Source organism: Phaseolus vulgaris, chromosome 6, assembly GCF_000499845.2.
Source record: "Phaseolus vulgaris cultivar G19833 chromosome 6, P. vulgaris v2.0, whole genome shotgun sequence".
NCBI classification, from domain to species: Eukaryota; Viridiplantae; Streptophyta; class Magnoliopsida; order Fabales; family Fabaceae; genus Phaseolus; species Phaseolus vulgaris.
The window spans coordinates 24,226,664-24,249,531 of NC_023754.2; the positions used below are offsets into that span (position 1 = coordinate 24,226,664).

The following is a 22,868-nucleotide window of genomic DNA, read 5'->3' on the forward strand; positions in this document are numbered from 1 at the left end:
AAAAAATTAACATAGTCTCAAAATTGTTTCAATATAACTAATGGTCCTATTTGAATTAAACAAAATTTCTTTGAATGGAGGATATGAAGGCAGTGTACCCTGATGGCCCCAGTGCACACATGAAGGCAAAAGAAAATCACAGGTTGCTGGTTCACAATAAAAGGGAGTGCTTTTGTTCTTAATGCAGCAAGTAGCTAAGCTAGTGATATCATATAGCTATGCACTGTTAACTATGCAACGTTTCCTCCTTGATTAATAATGTGGCACAGATTACAGTTGCATGTCTCTCTCATCAGTTTTTTATAAGTAATAAGGCTTTAAATGAAGGCCAAATCATCATGTCATGTCAACTCCTACACTTATTGTAACTCTCATCAACAGCTAATCATGATTACACTTACTATTAATGAATTTCTGCCGACAGACACTTTGGTAACTAATATCTTATGATGGTATGGGGCCTCTGCATAGTAACATTTCATGCCGTTAAAAGTTAATATAGCAGAAGCAGATCATGTTGGTCACAGTTTATGGTCTCTTCATATCTTCCCTTGCCCATTCATTCACTGAGCTAGAAAGTTATAGCTTCACTATTAGAAATTTTTCTCCAGCAAGCATGGCTATTCTTCCTCTTCTCTTCACTTTTGCATGTTTGAGTTATGTGATCAATGATATTAATACTGTTATTATTGAAAAAGGATATGTAGGTGTAGTGTAGGTGCTCAGTATTTAAGATATTGTTGTAACAACTGTAGTCTATCATGGAGAATAATATTAATACCATAGGGTCATAGTGGACCATGTAGCTAGTTACTCCATTGTAATTCACGAGCTGTGGGAGCTCCTTGGGTTGGAGAACATTTAAAGCTTTCCCTATGCAGATAGTGAAGGAAACTCCTTTGAACTCTTGCCAGCCTACTATTTATTTTTGAGTGATTCCAAATCCTCGTATAGCATCTTTCTATTACTTCTACTACTTTCTTTGTATGGTAAATTTCAAATACTTTTCATTTTTCCAAGACATTCAATATTTTTGTTTTCATTTAATGTTTTTTTTATAAAAGAAAGATTTGTAAGCAATAGTGAGCATCACCCTTAATCATTTGTCTTGTAGGAAAAAGTGTCGGTTTGGCTACGAGTAGAGGCATAGTGTACCATACATATATCTGCTTTGGCAAGAGTTAAAGCCGTTCCAGAACCAATGTTGCAGAGCCTGCCAAGTGAGGTGTACAAGATGACCATATTTTGGTTTCTGGTTTTCTCTGCACATCTTGCTATAGCATCCTCTGCTGTGGAAGTTCAAGGCATGCATTTCAGTGACTTGTTAACTAGTTCTCAAGTTAGATTGTATTATTGCTGTGTTTCCTTTTCTGTATAGAAGCTTTTATCTAGAAAAAGAAAGCAATTTTGAGTTTGGTTTTCAATATTATAAAGAAATGTTGAGTTTGTGCAGGTATATATGCATATTAACCTTACAAATAGTTCAATTTTCAGATAAGGATCCAAGGCACAAGAAAGAGGGCATGCAGCTTAATTTGTACCATGTGAAAGGTCTTGAATCCTCCTTAACTTCCACATCACCATTTTCATTCTCTGACATGATCACAAAAGATGAGGAGCGGGTCAGATCTCTTCATTCCACACTAGCAAACAAGGAGGGTGTCAGAAATTCTGCCACCACTGCCTCTTCTGATAAATTGAGGGGACCTAACCTTTTGACCACACCACTGAAATCAGGTTTATCAATTGGTTCAGGCAATTACTATGTGAAAATAGGACTTGGGACCCCTGCTAAGTATTTTAGCATGATTGTTGACACTGGTAGCTCCCTCTCCTGGCTCCAGTGCCAGCCTTGTGTTATTTACTGCCATGAACAGGTTGACCCTATTTTCACTCCTTCCACGTCCAAGACCTACAAAAGCTTGCCATGCTCATCCCTCCAGTGTTCCTCTCTCAAGGCCTCCACACTAAATGCTCCAAGTTGCTCAAATGCAACTGGGTCTTGTGTGTACAAAGCAAGCTATGGTGACAGTTCTTTCTCAATTGGCTATTTGAGTCAAGATTTGCTAACCTTAACCCCATCAGAGGCATCATCAAGTTTTGTATATGGCTGTGGTCAGGACAATCAAGGGTTGTTTGGAAAAGCTGCTGGTATTATAGGTCTAGCCAATGACAAGCTCTCCATGCTTGCACAATTGTCCAAAAAATATGGCAATGCCTTCTCCTATTGCCTTCCCACATCTTTTTCTGAACCCAACTCTTCCCTATCAGGTTTCTTGTCCATTGGAACCTCATCATTGACATCATCACCATACAAGTTCACTCCCTTGTTGAAGAATAAAAAGATTCCAAGCTTATACTTTGTTGATTTGACAACTATTACCGTGGCTGGAAAGCCAATAGCAGTTTCTGCCTCAAGCTACAATGTGCCTACTATTATAGACTCTGGCACTGTAATTACAAGGCTACCTGAAGCTGTTTACAATGCATTGCAAAAATCTTTTGTGACGATCATGTCCAAAAAGTATGCACAGGCCCCAGGATTTTCCATATTGGATACTTGCTTCAAGGGGAGTGTTAAAGAAATGTCAACAGTGCCTGAGATTCAGATGATTTTTGGTGGGGGTGCTGGCCTAGCACTTCAGGCTCATAACTCCCTTATAGAAATTGAGAAGGGTGTTACTTGTTTGGCCATTGCTTCTAGCTCTAACCCCATCTCCATTATTGGAAATTACCAACAACAGACATTCACAGTGGCTTATGATGTTGCCAATTCCAAGATTGGATTTGCAGCTGGTGGCTGCAAGTGAGATCACAAAGCTAGCTAGCAAAGGGTGCAATTTATCAGATGTTGTTTGCAAATATTTGCTTTAATAAAGATTAATGAACTCTAATAAGGCATGTGCGCTATCTTATTCAGAATTTGTTACATATAACTTTTCTGTTTCTTTTTCATTCTTGTAATGTGATAACATGATAGTATAAGTGTTCTTATCACCACAGTCTACAAATTTTGTATGATCACTCATCTTAGGGCAAATTCTTCCTGCACCCTATATATTTTAAAATTTTTAAAAATATCTTTCATTTTGAAAATAAAAATCCAGAAATAAAAATAATACATTTAAAAAAATAGATTTGCAAGAGATTATTGTGTTATGAAAATAAAAATCCAGAAAAAAAAATCAAAATTCCATTTCAGATAAAAAAATCTCCACTAAAAAAATTGTTCAAAAAAAAATCCAAAAAAATATTTCAGAAAAGGGGCCTAAAATATATTTTTATATGTACCCCATTTTATCTGAGGAGATTGAAATTGGGTGCAGTTATATGGTGTAGGAAGTAATTACCCTCAACTTAATGAAAATGTTCTTCATTCTGAAAATGAAAATTCAGAATGGAAAATAATACATTTCAAAAAATAAATTCGAGATTATTATATTTTAGAAATAAAAATTTGGAAAAAAAATCAAAATCCTATTCTATATAAAAAAAATTGTAATACAAAAATTTTGTTTTAAAAAAAAATCTGGAAACATGTTCCGAGAAGGGATCTGGAATTCTGGAATGTATTTTTACATTTACCTCATTTTATTTAGGGGCATTTTTGTCTTTTCATACTAAAATGGGGTGCAGGAAGTAATTGCCTTGAACTTAACTTGTTTCAGATCACTGCAAGCCCAATAGTGTTAGGATGACTTTTGAAATAAATTTTAATTTGTCACAATTATGTTTTGAAAAAACACAGAAACCCATGTTTACTGCATGAAAAACACAAAACAACATATAATAACGTTTACTTTTATGTGAAAATTCACATTCTGCAAGCTTTTTCCAGATATACATTCAAACAGATTTAGCTTGTTGAATAAATATCCTCAATTGGGAAAGAATAAGTTCAATATACATTTATCATATACATTTTTTCACCGTCTCTTTTTACTTTCTAAAAAATTGGTACAACGACTACACAAACATATTCCTTAAGTACAAATAATATGTATGAAAATCGGACGAGGTCACATAAATCAAGTTTCAATTAAGTACAAATAATATGTATGAAAATCATGTATTATTGAGGGCGAGGTCACATAAATCAAGTTTCTATTGAATCTTGACATTTGAACCGTTATGCTCTTAAATAGAAAATATTGTGTCTTGAGTATCAGTTATAACTTTTGTTTTAGAGAAGTATTTGATCTAAGAATTAATATGAGGACTAAAATAACAAGTTTGATTCTTACTCAGATAATTGTTTAGGAGAATATTGATTCTCAAAAATAGAAAGGATTGCGCCTAACTATTAATCCTAATAGGTCACACATTAAAATTATCTTTCTGCATAAATTCGTAGTTTCTTTAAACCAACTTCATCCTCAAACAAAAAATTTACATCACAACAAAAGTCATGTCATAAGATAACTTTATGCATTAGAAAGTTTTCTAATGTGTATAACTAAGAAGTCACTCTTATATTTTATATCTGAAATAAAAAGTTTACATGTGTACCGGGATGACCGACCGGTCTATTGACCCGGTCAACCCATGCATCAAGACCATACTTAAGGTACGAGGTCGATCACGTGTCATATGTGGCCGACCGACATAAGGTGCTCAAGTCAAACCGTTGACCTAATTAGCAAAGGTCAACCTATGGTTAGGAAACGACCTAATTCAACCATAATCGCTAAACAACCCCCTAATCCGGCCCAACAACAAGGGCCCATCAAGGTAATATAAATATCACGCATTCCAAGGAAGAAGGTACGTCATTATCTACAGTATTCTAACCAGCCGAATACGATACCCCACTGACTTGAGCGTTGGAGTGCCATCTGCAGGTACCCCACCAGCCTGAGGAGTCGTTCAGCGAGAAGGACCGAAGGAGGAAGTGAGACACGACCGACTGAGTGACATCCAAAGGCGATAGTTCTCCCAGTTCTCAACCTAGTTCGAGAACAACATGTATTATTGATCAAACAATAAGAGTGGTGATTAAGGAAAAAGAATATAATAAAGTAACATTATTACTTGTTTTACACATTTAAAAACATAAAATGTGGACAAATAAGAGAATATCACCTAATTTATTTTAGTAGCATCGAACTTTTTAAAATAATAAATTGAACCTTAAAATTGTACTCCATAAGATTTGTTCAAAAGTGACTCAAACTCTTGTATTGTAATACAAGTGCAATCCACCTCAATATATTCAACCAGTTATTTGTTTTATTTAAAAAAATATCTTCATTTTTTTCTTTTTCTTGGATCCTACTCTTAAATTTTGTGTCCAAAGCAAAAATATGTGAGATTGCTTATAGTACAATTAACCTAACTTGTATAAGTGGATTTAACATACTAACTCAACTGTCACAATGTAATAAAGCTTCCTCCTTTGAGGGCAAATTTGTGGACCCCATCAAAACCTAATAATAAAGTATTTAAATAAAAAAAAATCGGTTAACAAAAATGAAAAGAAAGACTGAAATTAAGTTAAAAACCCCTTCTAATAAAAAGAATAGGAAAGTTGGTAAGAATCAAATGTTTTAGTTTCAGTCCAACTTATAAATTTATTATTTTTAAATTTTTAGGTGAAAGTAGTTATATTTTCTTAATAAAAATAGTTGCATGATCTTCAATTTTTGTGACATGTAGTTGAATGCATCACAACAAATTTTAGTATTACAATTTGTTAAATTTTACTTGTTAGAGAATCAATTTTTCTTAGCTTTTTTATTTACTAGGTGTCTAGAACTAATATAGAACATTTTTTCTTGAAAAAAAGCTCTATAAAAAATTTTAAAAAAAGAAAAAAAAGGTCTCTCAATAAATCAAAATTAGTTTATCTATAAAATAATTTGTAGAAGTTTCTTCATTTAACTTTTCTAAATTGTAATTTTAACTTGTGTGAACTAATTTTAATGTATAAACTTATTTCATTTTTTTTTTTAATTTTTTATTCTAAGTAGTATTTATGAATAAGTTTATTCAATCATATCCCAAAAATATAATCAGAGTCACACTTTATGATAAATAGAAGATGAATTTTTGAAAAAGTCCATTTGGACATTAACAAAAAAAAGGTTGGGAAATGAAGAAATATTCAATTCTAAATGATTTTTGTGATATTATGTATTTGAATAGATCATTAAAAAATCAGCATTATGAATGTTCTTCTACATTGAAATTTAAAATATCAGTTACATTTGAAATCAATTTCCAAAAGCAAGACAACACAAACTTATGCCATAAGGGTACACATTTTTCAAGATTTTAACCCCTCATCTCATTAGTCCTAAGACACCAACCTTATTGTTGCATAAAAGCTCAGTTTCATTCCTTCAATGTATTCAGCCTGAAAATTGAGACTTTTCTTTTTATTGGAAAAGTTGTTGTTCTTTTTTTCAGTTTTGGTGTCATTAAAATTGCTTTCATGGGGTATAGTCACTGTAGCATGAGATCAGAGACTAGTTAATTTATTTAGGAATTAGCAAATCATGTATGAACAGGAATTAGTTTGGCCTTGAGGGTCTCTGAGGGACCCATTCTCTGCTGTCATATTTCATTTTTCTCCACTGATGGTAACATGCATTTGATAGGGTAGCAGTAGAACAAATTGAGTTGGCCACACTGTGGCAGTGTACAAAGACTATGGTACCATTATTTTATACAAGTTTTAGGTGCAAAATTCAAACTTATAATTTAAAATGAATAGTGGGGTCCACCCATATTTGATTGTCAAATGATATGTCTCTTGCAGCCTCTCCTGCTGACCATCTCCAAAGTCCAAAGCTTGAATGAAATCCAAAGGGAAGGCAGAATCAGAAGAAGAATTGAAGATGAACAAGTGGTTCAGTGCATCCAAATCCATAAGGCAAGTAGATTGTTATATACGACACATGAACACATTATTTTGTATCTCTGTTAATGATCATGGTCAGTGATGTTGCAGAAAAGCTGTGCATATTGTTAATCTATGTTTGGTATTTCTATAAGGAGAGAATCATCTTTTGCGCAAAATCCGGATAGAAAATGCAGCTAACATTGAGCATTGTGCAATGAACATAAATTTATGCATACATGGCAAAGACATTGTAGATGGTATCATAGCACTTTCTAGACCTTACATAAAGAATGATCATGATTGATTCTCCACCTTGGTCCCATTACCACCAATTCACAAACAATTCCCAGATCTCAAGTTAACAAAATTGAAGGCTGGCTCCACTTGTTCACTCTAAGCATAACTGCCACAACTAAAGAGACATAGTTCCAACAAAATGGTACACTTTGTGATCAAAGGCCAGTATTTAAATTTTAGGCTTTAGGGTCTGTTTCATTGTAAACCTTGTCAAATGAGATAATAAAATATCTGTAATAAAGATGTGCCCTAGTGTATTGCTGGATTTTGCTTTTCATAGCTAAAAAGTGAAAAGTCTTGATGTCTAAAAGTGCCATGCTGGCTTTCAATTTCATCTTAAAAGTTTCTTGTTTCAGGTTCTTATCAGAGGGGCTATAGAGATTCTACTTTAGAGTATCCATTGACTCAACACTTCTGTGACCCCAGTTCTGTATATTTTGCAGGTGCAAACTATTGGTAAGGATTTCACATGTAATCCTCTAAACTTTAGAGTTTGCTTATTTTATCCTTACATACTAATCTAAATATATGCCTTTAAGACCAGTCATATTTCATGCTCTTTAGGAATTTGATTTGTTTTGTGAATCTTCGTTTTCTATGTAGTGATTAGTAACTCTAGTTGCTTCTGTCTCCTCTTTTCCTTGTCAGGTGTGGCTTATCTTTAAACCATGGGGTGTTTTTCTTCAAAAGTCATAGCCAGGTCAATTAGTTTCCATGAAGAGAGAAAGAAGAGATCACAGAGAACAACTAATGGTATTCCACTGTTGGAAGATCTAATCATCTCCTCAGGTGGCAGTGATCAGTACCTTGCTCTTGTCTGTGCAGCTAACACAGTATCCAACAAACTGCACTCTGGGAGTCTTAGTTCTAACAAATCCTCAAAACTGGCCATTGAACCTGCCAGTTCTGAAACTAGCAAGAAGTTGAAGCCTGTATCATCAAGACTAGATCAAGTAGAAGGGAAGCAAATTGAGAGAGATAAAAAGAACAGGTCTAAAAGTTGGCACCAGTTTCCAGAGCATATTGTGCAGTCTCTTGCTCAGGAGAATTCATCTGGTTTTGAGAGCTCTAAGGGTGCTGCTCGTAGTAAGAGTTTTCACACAGTGGAGGAATACGATGATATAGTTAATAAAATATGGTCAAGCAAGTGTCATACAGATGAACAAAGTGAGTACAATGATGAAGAAGATGCTGGTTCAGGAACTAGTACAACTCACCATACTGAGGAAAAGGATTGTGCAATAAAGAGGATGCAAGCACCAAGCTTAAACAAAAATCATTCATTGAAAGAAAGAAAAATAGTGAAGGAGAGCAACAACTTGAGTACAGCATCAGAAAGCAGCACAGTAGCTCCAAATTCAAGTCCTAATAGCCACATATCTAGTTCAGGTATTAAAAATGAGGAAGTGGTTACAAGTCATAGAAGAAGCATTGAGAAGGGAAATAAGAGAAAAGCTGTGGCAAAGAGGCTAGAATCACTTAGAATCCCTTCCGGTGTTGAATATCCAGCCATTGCTAGTCTCAGAGAATGGCTCCCTGCTGGTGGAATCTACTCTCCTGGATCCTATGTCACCCCAAAATTTGGTAGCTATTCTATAATGGACATTAGTAATGAAAATGAGTCTAGTGAGAATTCTATATTTAGTCCAGAGTTGGTGTCTGCTTTTGAACAATGTATGCAAAAACTTGAAGCAGAGGAAGAGAACATCCTGAAACAAATTGTAGAGAATGTGGATGAAGAAAGTGAAGCAAGCAGCCCCAAGAAAGAACACCATGCATGAAAGTTACACTCTCATACTTAAGGTGAATTTTGTTTATAAAGGATAAATCATAGACAATGTTGCCATTTCTACTACTCCTCAATATTGTTATCATCTTCAATGCCTGTGAATTTCCAGTTCACATTTTTTCATTCAAGATTATTTTGGGAACAGGTGCCAGTTTACACGGCAGTGAATGTAAATGTACCTTCATTTCACATATGCTACTTCCAATGCCTTGACCACCTTTGTATATCATATCAGAGTTATAAAAAAATTGGACAAGTTTTCATTGCCAAACAAGTAACTTGAAGCTTTTGATTCCTATACAAGTGGATATTATGAGTTTCTCGCCTTCTACAATACAAAACAACTACATTTTCAAATTTTTATCTAGATGTTCTACAGTTATCTAATTTAGAAAAACTGAAGTGGTTGAGTGCTAATGGGAGTGTACAACACAGACTGTTGAGTTTCTTAACTAGTCATGAGAATATATAAACCCTTTTCCTATGAAACTACACTTCTCTTAAATGGTGTGTCCGTATCGAATACACGTATTGGATACTGACACTCATACAACACTTGTAGGATACGTATTAGTGAAGTGTCCAATTTAAAAAATTGTTTGATTTCTAACAATTTTAGCACGGGTCTAATATAATTTTAAAAAGAAAAAATATATTAATTTTCTTAAAACTCAAATTTATTGTATAAATTTTTATTATAATTATAAAAATAAGGAACAAATCATTTTGAATCGGCCATAAAAAAACATCTTTCTACTAAAAAAACTGAAACGTACTTAATGCAGATAAATTTCTATTATCAATTTATATAATTCGTAATTATATAATATATAGATTTGTGTTCTATGTTTTACATTTTAGAGATTATACATATCTTCGTATTCATGTCTGTGTCGTATCAATGTCCGTATCACTGTTTATGCTACATAGTCTCATTCATTAGTTAAATCAATACAACTAATTTGTAGTAATTTTCTAATTTGAAATGTTCGCATAAATAATATAACCATGTTTATCTTTAGTCAATGTCATTTTTTTTTTCTTTTTGTAATATTCAATTTCACTAAAAAAATACTTGTGATATGTGACGGCATCAACATTGTCACACGGCACAGTGTCATGTTAAAAAAAATATTTAGGGGGCAACAGATGAAGCCACCAACATTTTTTTTATACAAAAACATAAAGGACAAAGAGTTTGAAAATCATAAATAAAAATTATTACAAGAACTAAACAAAAACCATCATATTTGAACACCTAGATTTTTTTGCTAGGTATTTCATTTACTTAAACGTTAAAATAAGAATTTAAAGATAGAAGTAGATTTTTTTTTGTTCTTATTTAACTTAAAAGCCACTTTTAAAATAAAAATTATTTGGTAGACCTCTTTAAAACTTTAATTTTGTCTAAAATTAATTAGTATCTTGTCCAAATACACATTAAAAAAAATAGTAAAGCTCTTTTATCATTTTAATTTACTATAAATAAATAAAAACGTTAGAATCATATTTCTAAAAATTTAATTTTTATAAATATCAAATTATTTTAGATTATTTACAAATTACACACACACATATATTAATCAAAGGAATTTACATTGATTACAAATTACAATATTTAATTTAGTGTATAATGTTTAATACTATTTTTAAAGTTAAAAAAATACATTTATTAAAATAATAATAATAAAGTAATTCTGAGACTATGTTTAGGAAAAAATACAGAGAATTGCCCAATAAAAAAATCTTCCAGAAAGTAATATATAATAAGGATAAGCATCAAGATATAAAAATACGAAAAAACATAAAGTATGCCCTTAATAAAGTTACCAAAATTTGATCTTACTAATTTTTTCTAAAAATCTCATGCGTTTATATTTTCATAATAATAATAAAAGTCCTTAGAGAAAAGAGCAAAAATAAGGGAAGGTGAAGACTACCCTAGTCCATGTGATCAAACACAGATGAAGCCTCCAATGTTGGCTTCATATAGGGTAAGCATTCTTTGTTGCATTGTTGAATACATGCAAGGTATAATCACTGATTCATTCTCAGCAAGATCCAACCATGAAAAACCATGAAAAAGACAAACAACATGTGTATAGATCCTCTGTACAAACTTCCTCCAATTTATTACCATCCCAAGATTGAAAACAGACATCCCAAGTCAAATGTTATTTAGCATCAAACAACTGTAACATCCTCAACCCATGCTCTACAATGTATGATGATGAGGCAATCCACCAGTTTTTCTTCTTTGGCTAAGATGGTAGCACCAAACTCAAATTCCTAAACACTACACAACACAACATACACTGTAGGTACTTACAAGGTGTAAGGTTACAAATTTACAAGCAGTCCAGATACATGTAGTTTCTTCGTCGATTCAGCTGTAGAAGGCTTCCATAGGTGCGGTCCCAAACACCAATAAAAAGTGATTCTGTGTCAGGGCTAAAGGATACACCAGAGATCTCCCCAAAAAAATCAATCTCCTGCTCCTTTTCAAACCCATGCTTTGCGTCGTAAACATGCACGAAGTCGGCTGGCTCTGCCGTCGCCATGAACTGACCATCGGACGTGAAACGTATTGAACGAATAGCTCCAAGGTTGCCCTTAAGAACAGCAACAGATTTTGACAAGTTCCGAACATCCCAAACACGACATGTTTTGTCTTGGTTCCCGGTAGCAAATATTTGCCCATTAGGATGCCATGCGGATGCAAATGAGAAATCTAAGTGTCCATGCAAAGGTGTGATAGTCTACAAAGACAACCAAAACTAAAATTAGATATCCACAACTTTTCACACTTGCATATATAACAGACTAACAGAAGATGCCAACCTTTCCTGTTTGAGAATCCACCAGTAGTGCTTCTGGGTTGTCTCCAACAATTGCAAGTAGTTTCCCATCAGGGCTTAATGAAGTATGCTGCAGACCGAAAGAAAGCACGTTCGTATTACCATTTATTCCATTTACCAATAGACATTAAATCATATTTTCGAACACTATCAGCAGGCATCCACAATGCACATCAAACTAGAAAATTAAGAGGATATAAATAGAAACTGAGAGGGACTAGAATTATACTGAAATTAAGATATATGTTCAACCGGAAACTCTCGTTTACTAAAGAAGAAATTCAACGGGTAACATAGAAAGTGGGCAGAACAGATAACAAGCTGGATCCTCAGACTCTTCACTCCCAGGCCAGAGCCACTAAGCCACCTAGCAATTTCTCCTCCTACTTTACTTCATCATTGCGTAATTTTCCTCTCCAATCACTTGCTGCCACATTTACATTTGTTACTCTCCTTCGACCATTTCATTCTTAATCCATAACACATATATGTCTCTTCTTCATTCCACCTTCACTGGTCCATTTCCTTTTTGCTTCTTTCTTAGATACATGTGCAGAAGGCCCATAGACTCAATTATTATCAATTCTCACTCCCTTTTAAACTTTAACCATAAGAATCTACCCATAATGATATCATACAATTTTGTATTTGTAATTGTAAGGAGTTTCTAAGATAGATGTAAAGCTGAAAAATTAAAATAAGTGCTGTCTTAAAATTGATACCAAATGAGAGTTTCTTCTTACTTTAGTGCATGGATATTTTTTAGGCTGCTCATCCAGAAATTAATATTTCTTAAGTTTTAACACCAAGTTCAAGACATACAGACACCCAATTCAGCCCCAATTGACCAGAAAAGGGTATTCAACATTCAAGTTCACAGAATAAATTTATTTTGCAAGCAAGCTGTACAAATTAAGGCCAAAAGATGGTCAAAATGGTACTAAAATGGTCCTTTATAAAGCATAACTCTGTTTTTCCCCTTCTATCCCCTTCTCATTACTTGTATCCTAAAGAAGCACAAAGCCAAAGTCACGCCAATTTTAACAACAACCACACCTTTTTAATTCCACAAAGTCATGCCAATTCTCAATTGGTAAAAAATCCTAGCATAAAGCAATAACTATGCATCAAAATAACAATAACAACAATGTCATTATTCATATCTATAATTTAAAACATGGAAAATCAAGTGGAAGTACTTACATTTACTGGCCAAGGAAAGGAGAAATGCTTTGAAAGCTGAAACCTCTCCATATCAAAGTCTCTAACTCCAGAGTCATTGTTTGAAGCCATGAAATGAACAGCTCCACTGATAGATTAATCAATCGTTAGTAAGAATCCCTATTTGAGAGCTGTGTACAGTTATTTCTAACACCATATCAACAATTCAAGACCTGGAAAAAAATCAAGGAAAACAAGAAAGCAAAGAAGAAAGACCTTGGATGGTCATAAATCTCCACAGCATTTGTGATTGCATTGTCCTCATACGTAGTTCGAGTACAAAAACTAACTCCAGGCCGGTCTAAGTACTGCAGGACATTGAGATCAAGGAAAAAAAAATTAAAAAAATTGAGGATGGCTTCATATTATTCCCATTTTATTAAGCAGTTTCAATTAATCATACAAAAAAAATAAAATCAAGCCTATCTCAAAAAACAGGGTTAACATCTATACTGTATAATAAGTGAGTGTATTAAAACCAATATACTAATTTGACCAAAAGCCAAAAAATTAAAAAAAAAAGTGTGCATGATATTTTCTGGGGCAACATCACATAGAGAGGAAGAAGAGTAGAAGGTTTAGTACAGATGAATAATTATTTGTGTTAAAATACTAATCATTCATAAGTATAAAAAGTACCTTGCAAATAAGTTCTCCTTGAAAACCTCCAGCAATCAACAAGTTATCCCGTACTGACAGTGTACTAATTTGTGTCTGAGTAAAACCTTCCAAGAGGCTTCCAGGATGTTTCTATTAACAAAAAAACATTTGAAAAATCAGATGCTTTGTTTCCAAGTAAAGTTTTGAATAGAATAAAATAACTGAAAAATTATTACCTCACAGGGAGCTACATGGCCTGATACATTCAAAACTTCAGATCTCTTAGAACTTAATGAAGACCAGTGAATAATTGAGTAATTTGAAACAAGATATACATCATGTTTTGATGTTGACCAAACTAAATTCCTCAACTGCAAATGAAAAAATTAGAGTTTCACATAATAGTATTGCCAACAACTGCTTAATATAAAGTTCCACAAGAAAATAGAAAAACAAAAACATATATCCGATGTAGCAAAACACTGTCAGTTATGACAAAGGTGTACAGTGAGGTACAACAAGTCATTCCAGAAGAAACAAGATGACAAAATGGAGTGTAGACTACACAAATCTTATTACATCCTCACATGAATAGAAGTAAAGAATTACAAAATTAACATACTTGGAAATGAAGTATTGTTGACTTCACAGATCTAGTGTTTTGCCAGAAATCATAATAATTTCCCCCTTTATCTGTTGCTTTGCATTCCTATAGATGTGGAGAAAAAAGTACAGGGTCAAACGACATTTTCAAAAATGAAAAAAACTACACAGAAACCTCCAAACTAACATATTTACCTTCTCTGACAATTCCCCAGATTGTGGTATATTTTCATAATTCTTGTACTGCTCTAGTCTGGTTTGTCTATATTTCTCACGACTAATGGTCAACCTATCCCAAGGTATACCTTGGATATCCTTCCCCCTCCTAGCTTCTGCAGCAGTGGTATCTGTTATTCGGTCTTCCTGCATCAGGGAACCAAAAAGAGAGACGTGCAAGAAAATGAAAATATTATGTCAACGACCACATTCTATTAAGTTGTTGAATAAAACCAAAAGGCAGCAAATACATATGCAATAATACAGAGAAATATGTGTGCACACACACATAACATTGAATAGGGCTCAAAAGTTAGAATGAGCAAACAAGGTTTTGCTTATGAATCGAAACAAACCAAAGGGTCATATTCATAGTCGTCATCATCATCTGAATCTGATTCACCAAATGCTATGCCGCGAAAATACATATCATCTTCTACCTCTGCCATTTCATTATCATCTGCCGCATAGTCCATTTCATCACCATGGTATTCAGACATGTTTCTTGATGCCCTTCGGATTTTGACAACCGATACCTGGCATTGAGATAGGGTACTAAGATGAGTTCAAAATCATCAAACTCCATGACCTAAGCACCGCAGATACTAAGCTTAATTTTTTAAAGAATACAATTGGTTCATAAACCACTTATTGGTTCAATTTTACAGAGCAAAGAAAACTACTTACAGCCATTTAGCAGCAACAAGAACTTCATAAAAACCCTAAACCCAAATACTTTATTTTTTAAAATCCCATCTCATCTCATTTAGATTCCAAACCTAAACTGACAAGCTAAGTGAAAACAGGCAAAGCTTAAGAGCAACATAAACTAATTTGGGCAAATTTCAATTACCCCACGACGAAAGTAGACACATCTACATACATAGCTGGATTTTTTTCTACTAGATTCAGAAATTAAAAGAATGGTTTCACATGGTCCAAGATAACAATATTCGAAAACCATAAACAACAAATTAAACGTAGCTAACCGGAGACGAACTAGCAGCAAATATATACAAAAAAAAAAAAAAAATTAACAGAGAAAAAGGATAATTGAATTAAGAAAATGAAAAGGGGTGAAACAATTGCAATTCATAGCAGGAATGGTGAAAAGGGGGGGCTTGAAAGGTTGAAAAAATCGAACCTTTTCAATCTAATTTTCTGGGTTCGTGAATCGAAGGGAAAAACAGGTCCTTGTAGTTGTGAAGTTGTTGGATCTTAGTGATAAGGACCCGAATCGGATCTGGGCATAGAAATGAAGCAGCTTTGCAGAATATATAGATTATAATAACGGCACCTTTGAGTCTGTGATTGATAAAATCAGACACAGATTACTCTGTAGATTTTCTTTTCTTTTTTTTTCTTATATATTTTAAAAATAAAATAATGCTACTGTCTCCAATATCACTATGGACATCACAACCGAGTTACCCAGGATTTCACTCTCTTATCAATTTTTAGTTAGGTTTCAAATTTTAATTTTTTATTTATTTACTTTTATCTAATAATTATAAATATCATTTTAGCATAGTGATGATTAGGATTCCAAGTGTTTAAATCTTATTTATATTATGTTAGATTATATTATTTGCATCATAACATGTTAGACGATAAATCTTTAAATTATTTACATTATTTTAATCTCATTTTTTCTTAGTTTTATATTAAAGCTATAGTATAAAAAATAATTTTTTTTAAACTAATAACCAAGAAAATATTTTGGTTTAGTGGTGCTATTATGTTTAACAAAGGATTTGGTTCAAATAATGTAAGCATTTAATTGGGTAATTCCTACTAAATAATAACTCAGTTAATTTCTTTGAACAAAAAGAGTAAGAGATCCTTTGCTCATGTGCTCAATACTTTTTTTCCTCTCTTGTGCCTTTTATATCTCATTTTGTAAAATATTCCCAAAATGCTCATTTTTATGTTATTTTCAATAAAATCCAAACATAATTCCTAATATATATATACAAAAATGTAGAAAACATATGTTTTTATTATATAAAAATAAAAATATTAAATAAATTTAAATAGTGTCTCTGAAAAATGTGAAAGTGATTTTGGTAAGAGGGTGGAATCATAGATGTGTGTATTTGAGAAAGTTAAGGAAAGAGGAAAGGGTAAAATCCTGAAAGTGTAAGCATTCATCAGAGAGAGAGAGAGAGAGCATGAATGTGGGTTTGTGTGAGATGCATTCTGTAATCTGCAGCACCGCCGTCGCACCTAGCCTTTCCGGTCGCCGGAGCAAAGTTCGAAACCCTAATCAATTACGCGCCAAATCGTCTCTGCTCATTAAAAAACAGGACACCCTTCTGGCAGAACCCTTCTCCGACTCCGTCTCCGTCTCGCGCCGCCTCATTCTCCTCCGCCATGCTAAGAGTTCCTGGGCAAACCGCTCTCTCCGCGGTAACCAATCTCCTTCCCTAGTTTCAGTTTTAAACTCTCAATCTTTGCGCAATTACTTAGTGAGAACATAGCCTTCTAACAAATTGGAATGGAAACAGAGCTAAAGTGGTACTGCTTCCAAGTAGAACAACTGGTGGGATTCTGCTTGGTGCAATTCCGTGGTCAAAGTCTCGAACTTCATTACCTTACCCGTGTGAATAATGTTTGTGTTTTCGGACATGCATGCTCCCAGAACATCTTTTTAAGAAGAAAGAAAAAAGTGGCTTAAATACTGTTTTGGGTCCATGCAAATATACCAATTTTTTTTTTTTTTGGTTTATGATCCTTTGTATGTTTTTGGTTCCTACTGTACGTTTCTCTTTCAAACTCGGTGTAATGTTTTCACAATGCCACACCGGTATTCTTATAAGGTGGGATTGCCACAACACCTGGTGGAGTGATTTAAGCGATTTTGTGAGAGAAGGATAAAAACAAAGGTTTTAATACGGATTAAACAAGAAATATAAGGAACTTAAAAGCAAAATGTGAAATATTTGCAGGTGAAAAAGAATATTTAAACCTTTATTTTAAGAATTTGAAAGGAAGATAAATGAAAAAAAAAGTTTTTTATTTCAGACCATGACCGGCCGCTGAGCAAATCTGGGAAAGAGGATGCTGTGAGAGTTTCCCGCAAGCTCCAAGAGTTGGGTTGGATTCCTGAACTTATCTTGTCTAGGTTAGCAATTTCGTGGCTCTTACTTGTGTTGTGGCATTTCAATTGAGGGTCGTTGGGATGAATCTGCTTTTTGAGTTGTGTATTGATTTCTCGTGTTGCAGTGATGCAGCGCGGACTAAGGAGACACTTAAGATAATGCAAGAGCAAGTGCAGGAGCTTGTGGAGGCTGAGGTTCATTTTGTTTCTAGTTTCTATTCAATTGCAGCTATGGATGGGCAAACTGCAGAGCACCTTCAAAAGATTATTTGTAGATATTCAAAGGATGAGATACTTACAGTCATGTGAGTATCTACAAACTCCAGACCTTTTGGGTGGTTTCTAAATTTTGTTGTCTTGGTATTTGAAGGTGGAGGTTGATGAATGAAACTACATTAGAAATGTCGGTTTTATTTTTTTCACAAGCACAACCTATGGATTGTAGTTATTATCAATACTTTATTTGCTGCCATATTTGTATATTGAATTTGCTATACTCGAGAAATCACACGTGCATTTCAAATACAGAAAGTCAGCAGAGTCACATTTCACATTTTCCTTTTTCATAACCATATATTAATTTCCTTAAACTACTTGAGTAGTGTCTTTGGACTTCTTCCACAATGAGGATTGAGATGCATATGACTCATCTGTTCGTTGAATTTGGCTGGTAATTACCCTGTGTGTAGGTTGTTGTTATCTCAATCATGTAATGTAAAACCTATAAATAAACAATATTGTTCATTTTCAAGGATTCTCTCAGGGGCCTTCATTTATTTTTGGATGATATGTTTTAATTTTATTTTTAAGAAACAAAGTTTGATACTTACAAACTAAGATTGATAAGTTTTGATGGGTATTTGATCATTGAGTGGTATACAGGTGCATGGGACATAATAGGGGGTGGGAAGAAGCAGCATCAATGTTTTCCGGGGCCTCCGTGGAATTAAAGACATGCAACGCTGCACTGCTTGAGACTGCTGGAAAATCTTGGGACGAGGTTTGATTTCATAACCTTGCACAAGACTGCATATGGTGTATTTCCTTTCAAGGCTTTACCGTTTCCCATCAAATATTAGGTGCTATCTTTCATTGTTTACCCTTTTTTATACTTTTATGAAAATAAGTTATTCTACTAAAATATTTTATGGTCTTGTCTTTTGCAAACTATTATGTGCTCTGATTAACTTCTAATTGTTGGAGTTTAGAATCAATATCTATGAGGCTATAAATTAAATTTAGTGTTAGACCATTCTCTGTACAAGTAATTAAAGTGATTATGTACATGCATGGCTAAGATTTCATATGTTTCAGCCATTGGAAGTTTGACAAATACAATCGTTTGTTTCTACGTGGCCAAATATTGGCCATGCATGTATAAATACCTTGCTGTTATAACTACTTATTTTCATTCCAAAACAGTGAGAGATTATAATGAGAGAACTACTTTAGTAAGAGAAAAATATTAATTTAAATGTTGAGTGTTTGTAAACACTATTTTTATGTTTCCTTTTTCAAGTAGTTGAACTCCATTATAAATTGTGTTATTATTCAGCATTTATCATATTTCTCACAAATCAGATTATAGGGAATGTGCATAATTTCTCAACAATTGGTAAAGAGTCATTACTAGGACCCATAATATTTTATGTGGACATACCCCAAATTCCATGGATCTGAAGTTGTGGTTTCCCATTAAATGAAGAAATGATACTCTATTTATGCTTCTTTGGATTAGATTTTGTGTATATTATAGATGTAGTAGAACTATTCATGATCTTCACCTAACTACTTAAGCTTTTATGGAATTCTCTTCCCAGTGTCTACCTATCACTTGATGATTAATCACGTGTAAAACATGGTTAACTTTGTTTCCCAGGTGATTTAAGAGTAAAAGAATTTGATTGTATGTAATTATTGATCAATACTTATGACAGTAACGGGTAAGCATGTCTCACAAATGGTTAATAGTGTCATGAAGTTATTTAATGGAGATTAACTTTGCTTCAGAAGCGGTTGAGTAAATGAATGTATTGTATGTATACAATTATCAATCTTTTCTAGTGGTACTAATGGTTAAATATGCTACACAAATGGTTAATAATAGTGTCTTGAAATTATTGAAATATCTAATGTAGTTAACTTTGTCTCGCAAGTGGTTAAAACTTAATGAATGTGATTGTATACAATTATTAATTTATACTTCTGGCACTAATGGGATATACCTTACAAAGGTTTGATAATGTCATGAAGTTATTAAAATGTCTAATGGTGGTACTGTGCCTTAAAAATGATTAATTGTGTCGGATGGATGTTTTAAGTGGGACTTTTTTTTTCCTTAGTAGAGTTATTCCTTGACAGTCTCAAGTTGCTTTTACCTGGATGCAATGTTGCTGTTCATTGGAAGTGTATAGCTTTTCTCATGTATGATTGAGCGTCCTTTGTAGTTCAAAATATTTGTTGAGTGTTTTGTGGAGGAAATATCTATAATTTCACTTATGGGAAATGTTTATTTTTCTTTTGATAGCTTATAATTAATTTCTGGGGGTTAAGTGACTCTTGTTGATTAGAGGTTTGGGAAATCGGTAATAAAATTATATTTGTGACATGAATGCTGAATGGCTTGTTTGTTTTTTAGTTCAAGCAACCTAAACCCTGATGAACTCAAAGCTTGTCTTGGTTGGTTGAGTTCAAGTGGGGTTCGAACTGTTTCAAGTGAAAAACAAAATATGCCAATAAAAATTTGGAATTCCCTTTTAACATCAAACTTTGTTGTATAGCTGTTAGTTTTAGATTTCCAGTAACTGCGGGCATAGTGGAGAGTCTTTTCCTTGTGGTCATCATCACTCCCTGAAAATTACTCCTTCTCCTAAATCTTATAAAACTGTGACTCATAATGTGTTGAGGTAACTGTAACCCAAGATATTTTAGTTATTCCTTCCTTGAATTTCCGCAAAGTTGTTTCTTAAAACTAGTTGCTATTATCCCTGACACTTGCCCCAAAAAAGAAAAGCTATTTATAGGATTTTACTTTGGAAACAGGCGAATCGTGTCCATTCACCACACTGCTCACTTTCTAAATTTTGAAGTCTATGCTAGAAAGTGTCAATAATTTTAAACTCGAAATCCTTGGTATACTTGGATTTGCCTTGTACATGATTATCCACAAAACTTTAGTTTCTAATGCCAGGGTAGTGGCAAGGGGTATAAGTTTGAAATTTTGTACCATTATTGTAACCCTTCCCGCACCCAGAAAGTGCTCCAGAGTGGGATAGAAAACACTTTGATAGGAGTGGTTTGACCTTTCAGTTTATTTGAACAGGCATATAAAGAGGGGAAAAAAAACTTTATTACTTACATATTTTCATTCAGTATTATATTAGCTTCCAAAAGATAAAAAGTATGCAGTTTTGAAGTGACAAAAAGACGTGTATCTAACTTAGTATCTTACAGGCATTTGCCACCGCAGGATTTGGTGGATGGAAGCTTCAGGGTATAGTAAAGCCAAGTAGCTAGCTTGTTGTGATTTTCCTTGCTGAGTAACCTTACAAATAGATATGCAAGAGGTTGGAAGCATCAACACTTATCAAGGAAACCTAAAATTCCTCAGCTAGGTAAAGGCTACACAGCTGATGACTTCGGAAAGTATATACATGGTGATTCAAGATGATACATTGCTGAGGATAATGTGCAGGATCCCAATGGTTCATATATGCTGCTTAGTGTGAGGCATTTGTTCATTGAAGTGAACTTATGCTGCTCTGTGGTTGATGATTCATACACAACTACAGGTTTCCAAAGAAAAGAAATATTGCTTCTGTAAATCATATGCTGTGAAAAAAAAAAAGGCATTACCTGTTACTTTTCTCCCATTACCCCCCATCTCTTCCATCTTGATAATAAAGACTGAAAAATCTATTTTGAAATACCAAAATGGTATTATTGGTTAATGATTATCAGCAACCAAAAAGACAAGAAGCCTCGGCTTAAATTTAGAATGAAGAGCAAGATAAGATTCCCCTAAAGGAATGACTAATCAAAGTTCAAAACCAAACAGTAATTACCGTGTTCAATATGTCAAATATGTTCAATAAGATTCTCCAGTGGTAATTTTGCTCAACATTCTGTATCAACTATGTAACCAAAGTTACTGATCTATGATTATGACATTGGTTTATGCTTCAAACAGAAAAGGAAAAAGCAAACGATACCATAAACAAATTGTACTGAATAATTTGACTGAAAGGAGCATAATTAGACAAGTAACTATGCCAATTTTTCCTCACTTCCACATTTTTTATTTGCCAGTTTGTATTTTCTTCAAAAGCTTAAAATTGATTAAATTCTCAAAATAAACAAAGAGACCTAAGCATGACTAGAAAAAAAATAGAGCCGAACCCAATACATAGACTAATTTTGATAAAAAAAATTAGTTAAAAAGATAACTAAATAGCTGAAAACTAACTAAAATCTAAAAGTGTATGCAAAACTAGCTAAAAATTATAAAATGATAATTTAGGACATGATTAGTTATTGAATCAAATCTCAATATTAGGTAATTGTATATTTTCAATTATTATAAATTTATCCATTTTAATTTGATTTAAACTTTTTAATATAAATTGAATTTCACATAATATTTGTGTGAAAAACTATTCTTTATTATAATTTAAAATATTTATCATTTTGGAATAATTTTTTAAAATAGAAATAAACAATTCCATAATTAAAACAATAATTAAAAAGTGTAAGATTAAATAATAATAATACAAAAATGTAACAATAAAACAATAACCTAAGAATTATAATGATAAATAGGATTCTGACATTCTGATTTTTATTATTATTTTAAAAGGTAAAATAATATATTTTATCTAAATAGATTATTTTGAAACGTTAATATAAGTAATTTTTTAATGCAAATTTAAAGCTATTAAAAAATTCATTATAAAACATAAATCAAATAATCTCATAAAAAAATCATCTAACACATATGATTTACTCACAAACTTAGGATCTTAAATTTCACTGAATAATCAATAATATTTGATTTTCATATTGTTTTTGTTGTAAACCTTCTACTTTTAGTTCTACTGCATCCAACAAAACAACACTAAATCTTTGTTTTTAATTAGTACATTTTCCATCTCATCTTATCTTTCTTTAATGCACACATTTTAACTACTACTACATTATACAATTACAAGAGTTTATTATTTTCAATGATATTGTTGAAAAAATAAATTAATAATTTGTATATTCTGAAGTACAAATAATTTGAGACAAAGAAATATTCAAAAAGTGACAAATCAAACGACAAAGTTATCAGCATTTAGATTT

The 22,868-nt window shown here is 33.0% G+C and overlaps 4 protein-coding genes across 6 annotated transcripts; 3 read left to right on the forward strand and 1 right to left on the reverse strand.

Annotated features, from left to right (window-relative positions):
* The first annotated feature begins 431 nt into the window (after nucleotides 1–431).
* Nucleotides 432–2,997, forward strand: LOC137832093 (aspartyl protease family protein At5g10770-like). Of its 2 annotated transcripts, none has more exons than XM_068640082.1 (3): nucleotides 432–989; nucleotides 1,115–1,304; nucleotides 1,495–2,997. In XM_068640082.1, exons 2-3 carry the CDS (start codon nucleotides 1,202–1,204, stop codon nucleotides 2,808–2,810), a joined length of 1,419 nt encoding a protein of 472 aa, XP_068496183.1. In that variant the 5' UTR covers nucleotides 432–989; nucleotides 1,115–1,201; the 3' UTR covers nucleotides 2,811–2,997. The 2 variants fall into 2 exon arrangements, with proteins under 2 accessions (XP_068496183.1, XP_068496184.1); XM_068640083.1 differs by having other exon boundaries at nucleotides 895–984.
* A 3,769-nt stretch (nucleotides 2,998–6,766) lies between these two features.
* Nucleotides 6,767–9,419, forward strand: LOC137832094 (uncharacterized). Of its 2 annotated transcripts, none has more exons than XM_068640085.1 (3): nucleotides 6,767–6,874; nucleotides 7,498–7,597; nucleotides 7,790–9,419. In XM_068640085.1, exon 3 carries the CDS (start codon nucleotides 7,810–7,812, stop codon nucleotides 8,920–8,922), a length of 1,113 nt encoding a protein of 370 aa, XP_068496186.1. In that variant the 5' UTR covers nucleotides 6,767–6,874; nucleotides 7,498–7,597; nucleotides 7,790–7,809; the 3' UTR covers nucleotides 8,923–9,419. The 2 variants fall into 2 exon arrangements, with proteins under 2 accessions (XP_068496186.1, XP_068496187.1); XM_068640086.1 differs by having other exon boundaries at nucleotides 6,776–7,283; nucleotides 7,790–9,227.
* A 1,622-nt stretch (nucleotides 9,420–11,041) lies between these two features.
* Nucleotides 11,042–15,869, reverse strand: LOC137832095 (uncharacterized WD repeat-containing protein C2A9.03-like). Its single transcript, XM_068640087.1, has 10 exons — nucleotides 15,573–15,869; nucleotides 14,785–14,964; nucleotides 14,408–14,575; nucleotides 14,232–14,318; nucleotides 13,846–13,980; nucleotides 13,649–13,759; nucleotides 13,226–13,317; nucleotides 12,992–13,097; nucleotides 11,772–11,858; nucleotides 11,042–11,689 (listed from the first exon to the last, which is right to left on the reverse strand). The coding sequence occupies exons 2-10, from the start codon at nucleotides 14,926–14,928 to the stop codon at nucleotides 11,279–11,281; spliced, it is 1,341 nt and encodes a 446-aa protein (XP_068496188.1). The 5' UTR covers nucleotides 14,929–14,964; nucleotides 15,573–15,869; the 3' UTR covers nucleotides 11,042–11,278.
* Nucleotides 15,870–16,492: 623 nt separating this feature from the next.
* On the forward strand, nucleotides 16,493–21,389 carry LOC137832096 (uncharacterized protein At3g52155, chloroplastic). Its single transcript, XM_068640088.1, has 5 exons — nucleotides 16,493–16,837; nucleotides 17,453–17,552; nucleotides 17,654–17,833; nucleotides 18,411–18,528; nucleotides 20,982–21,389. The coding sequence occupies exons 1-5, from the start codon at nucleotides 16,600–16,602 to the stop codon at nucleotides 21,042–21,044; spliced, it is 699 nt and encodes a 232-aa protein (XP_068496189.1). The 5' UTR covers nucleotides 16,493–16,599; the 3' UTR covers nucleotides 21,045–21,389.
* The last annotated feature ends 1,479 nt before the right edge of the window (nucleotides 21,390–22,868 follow it).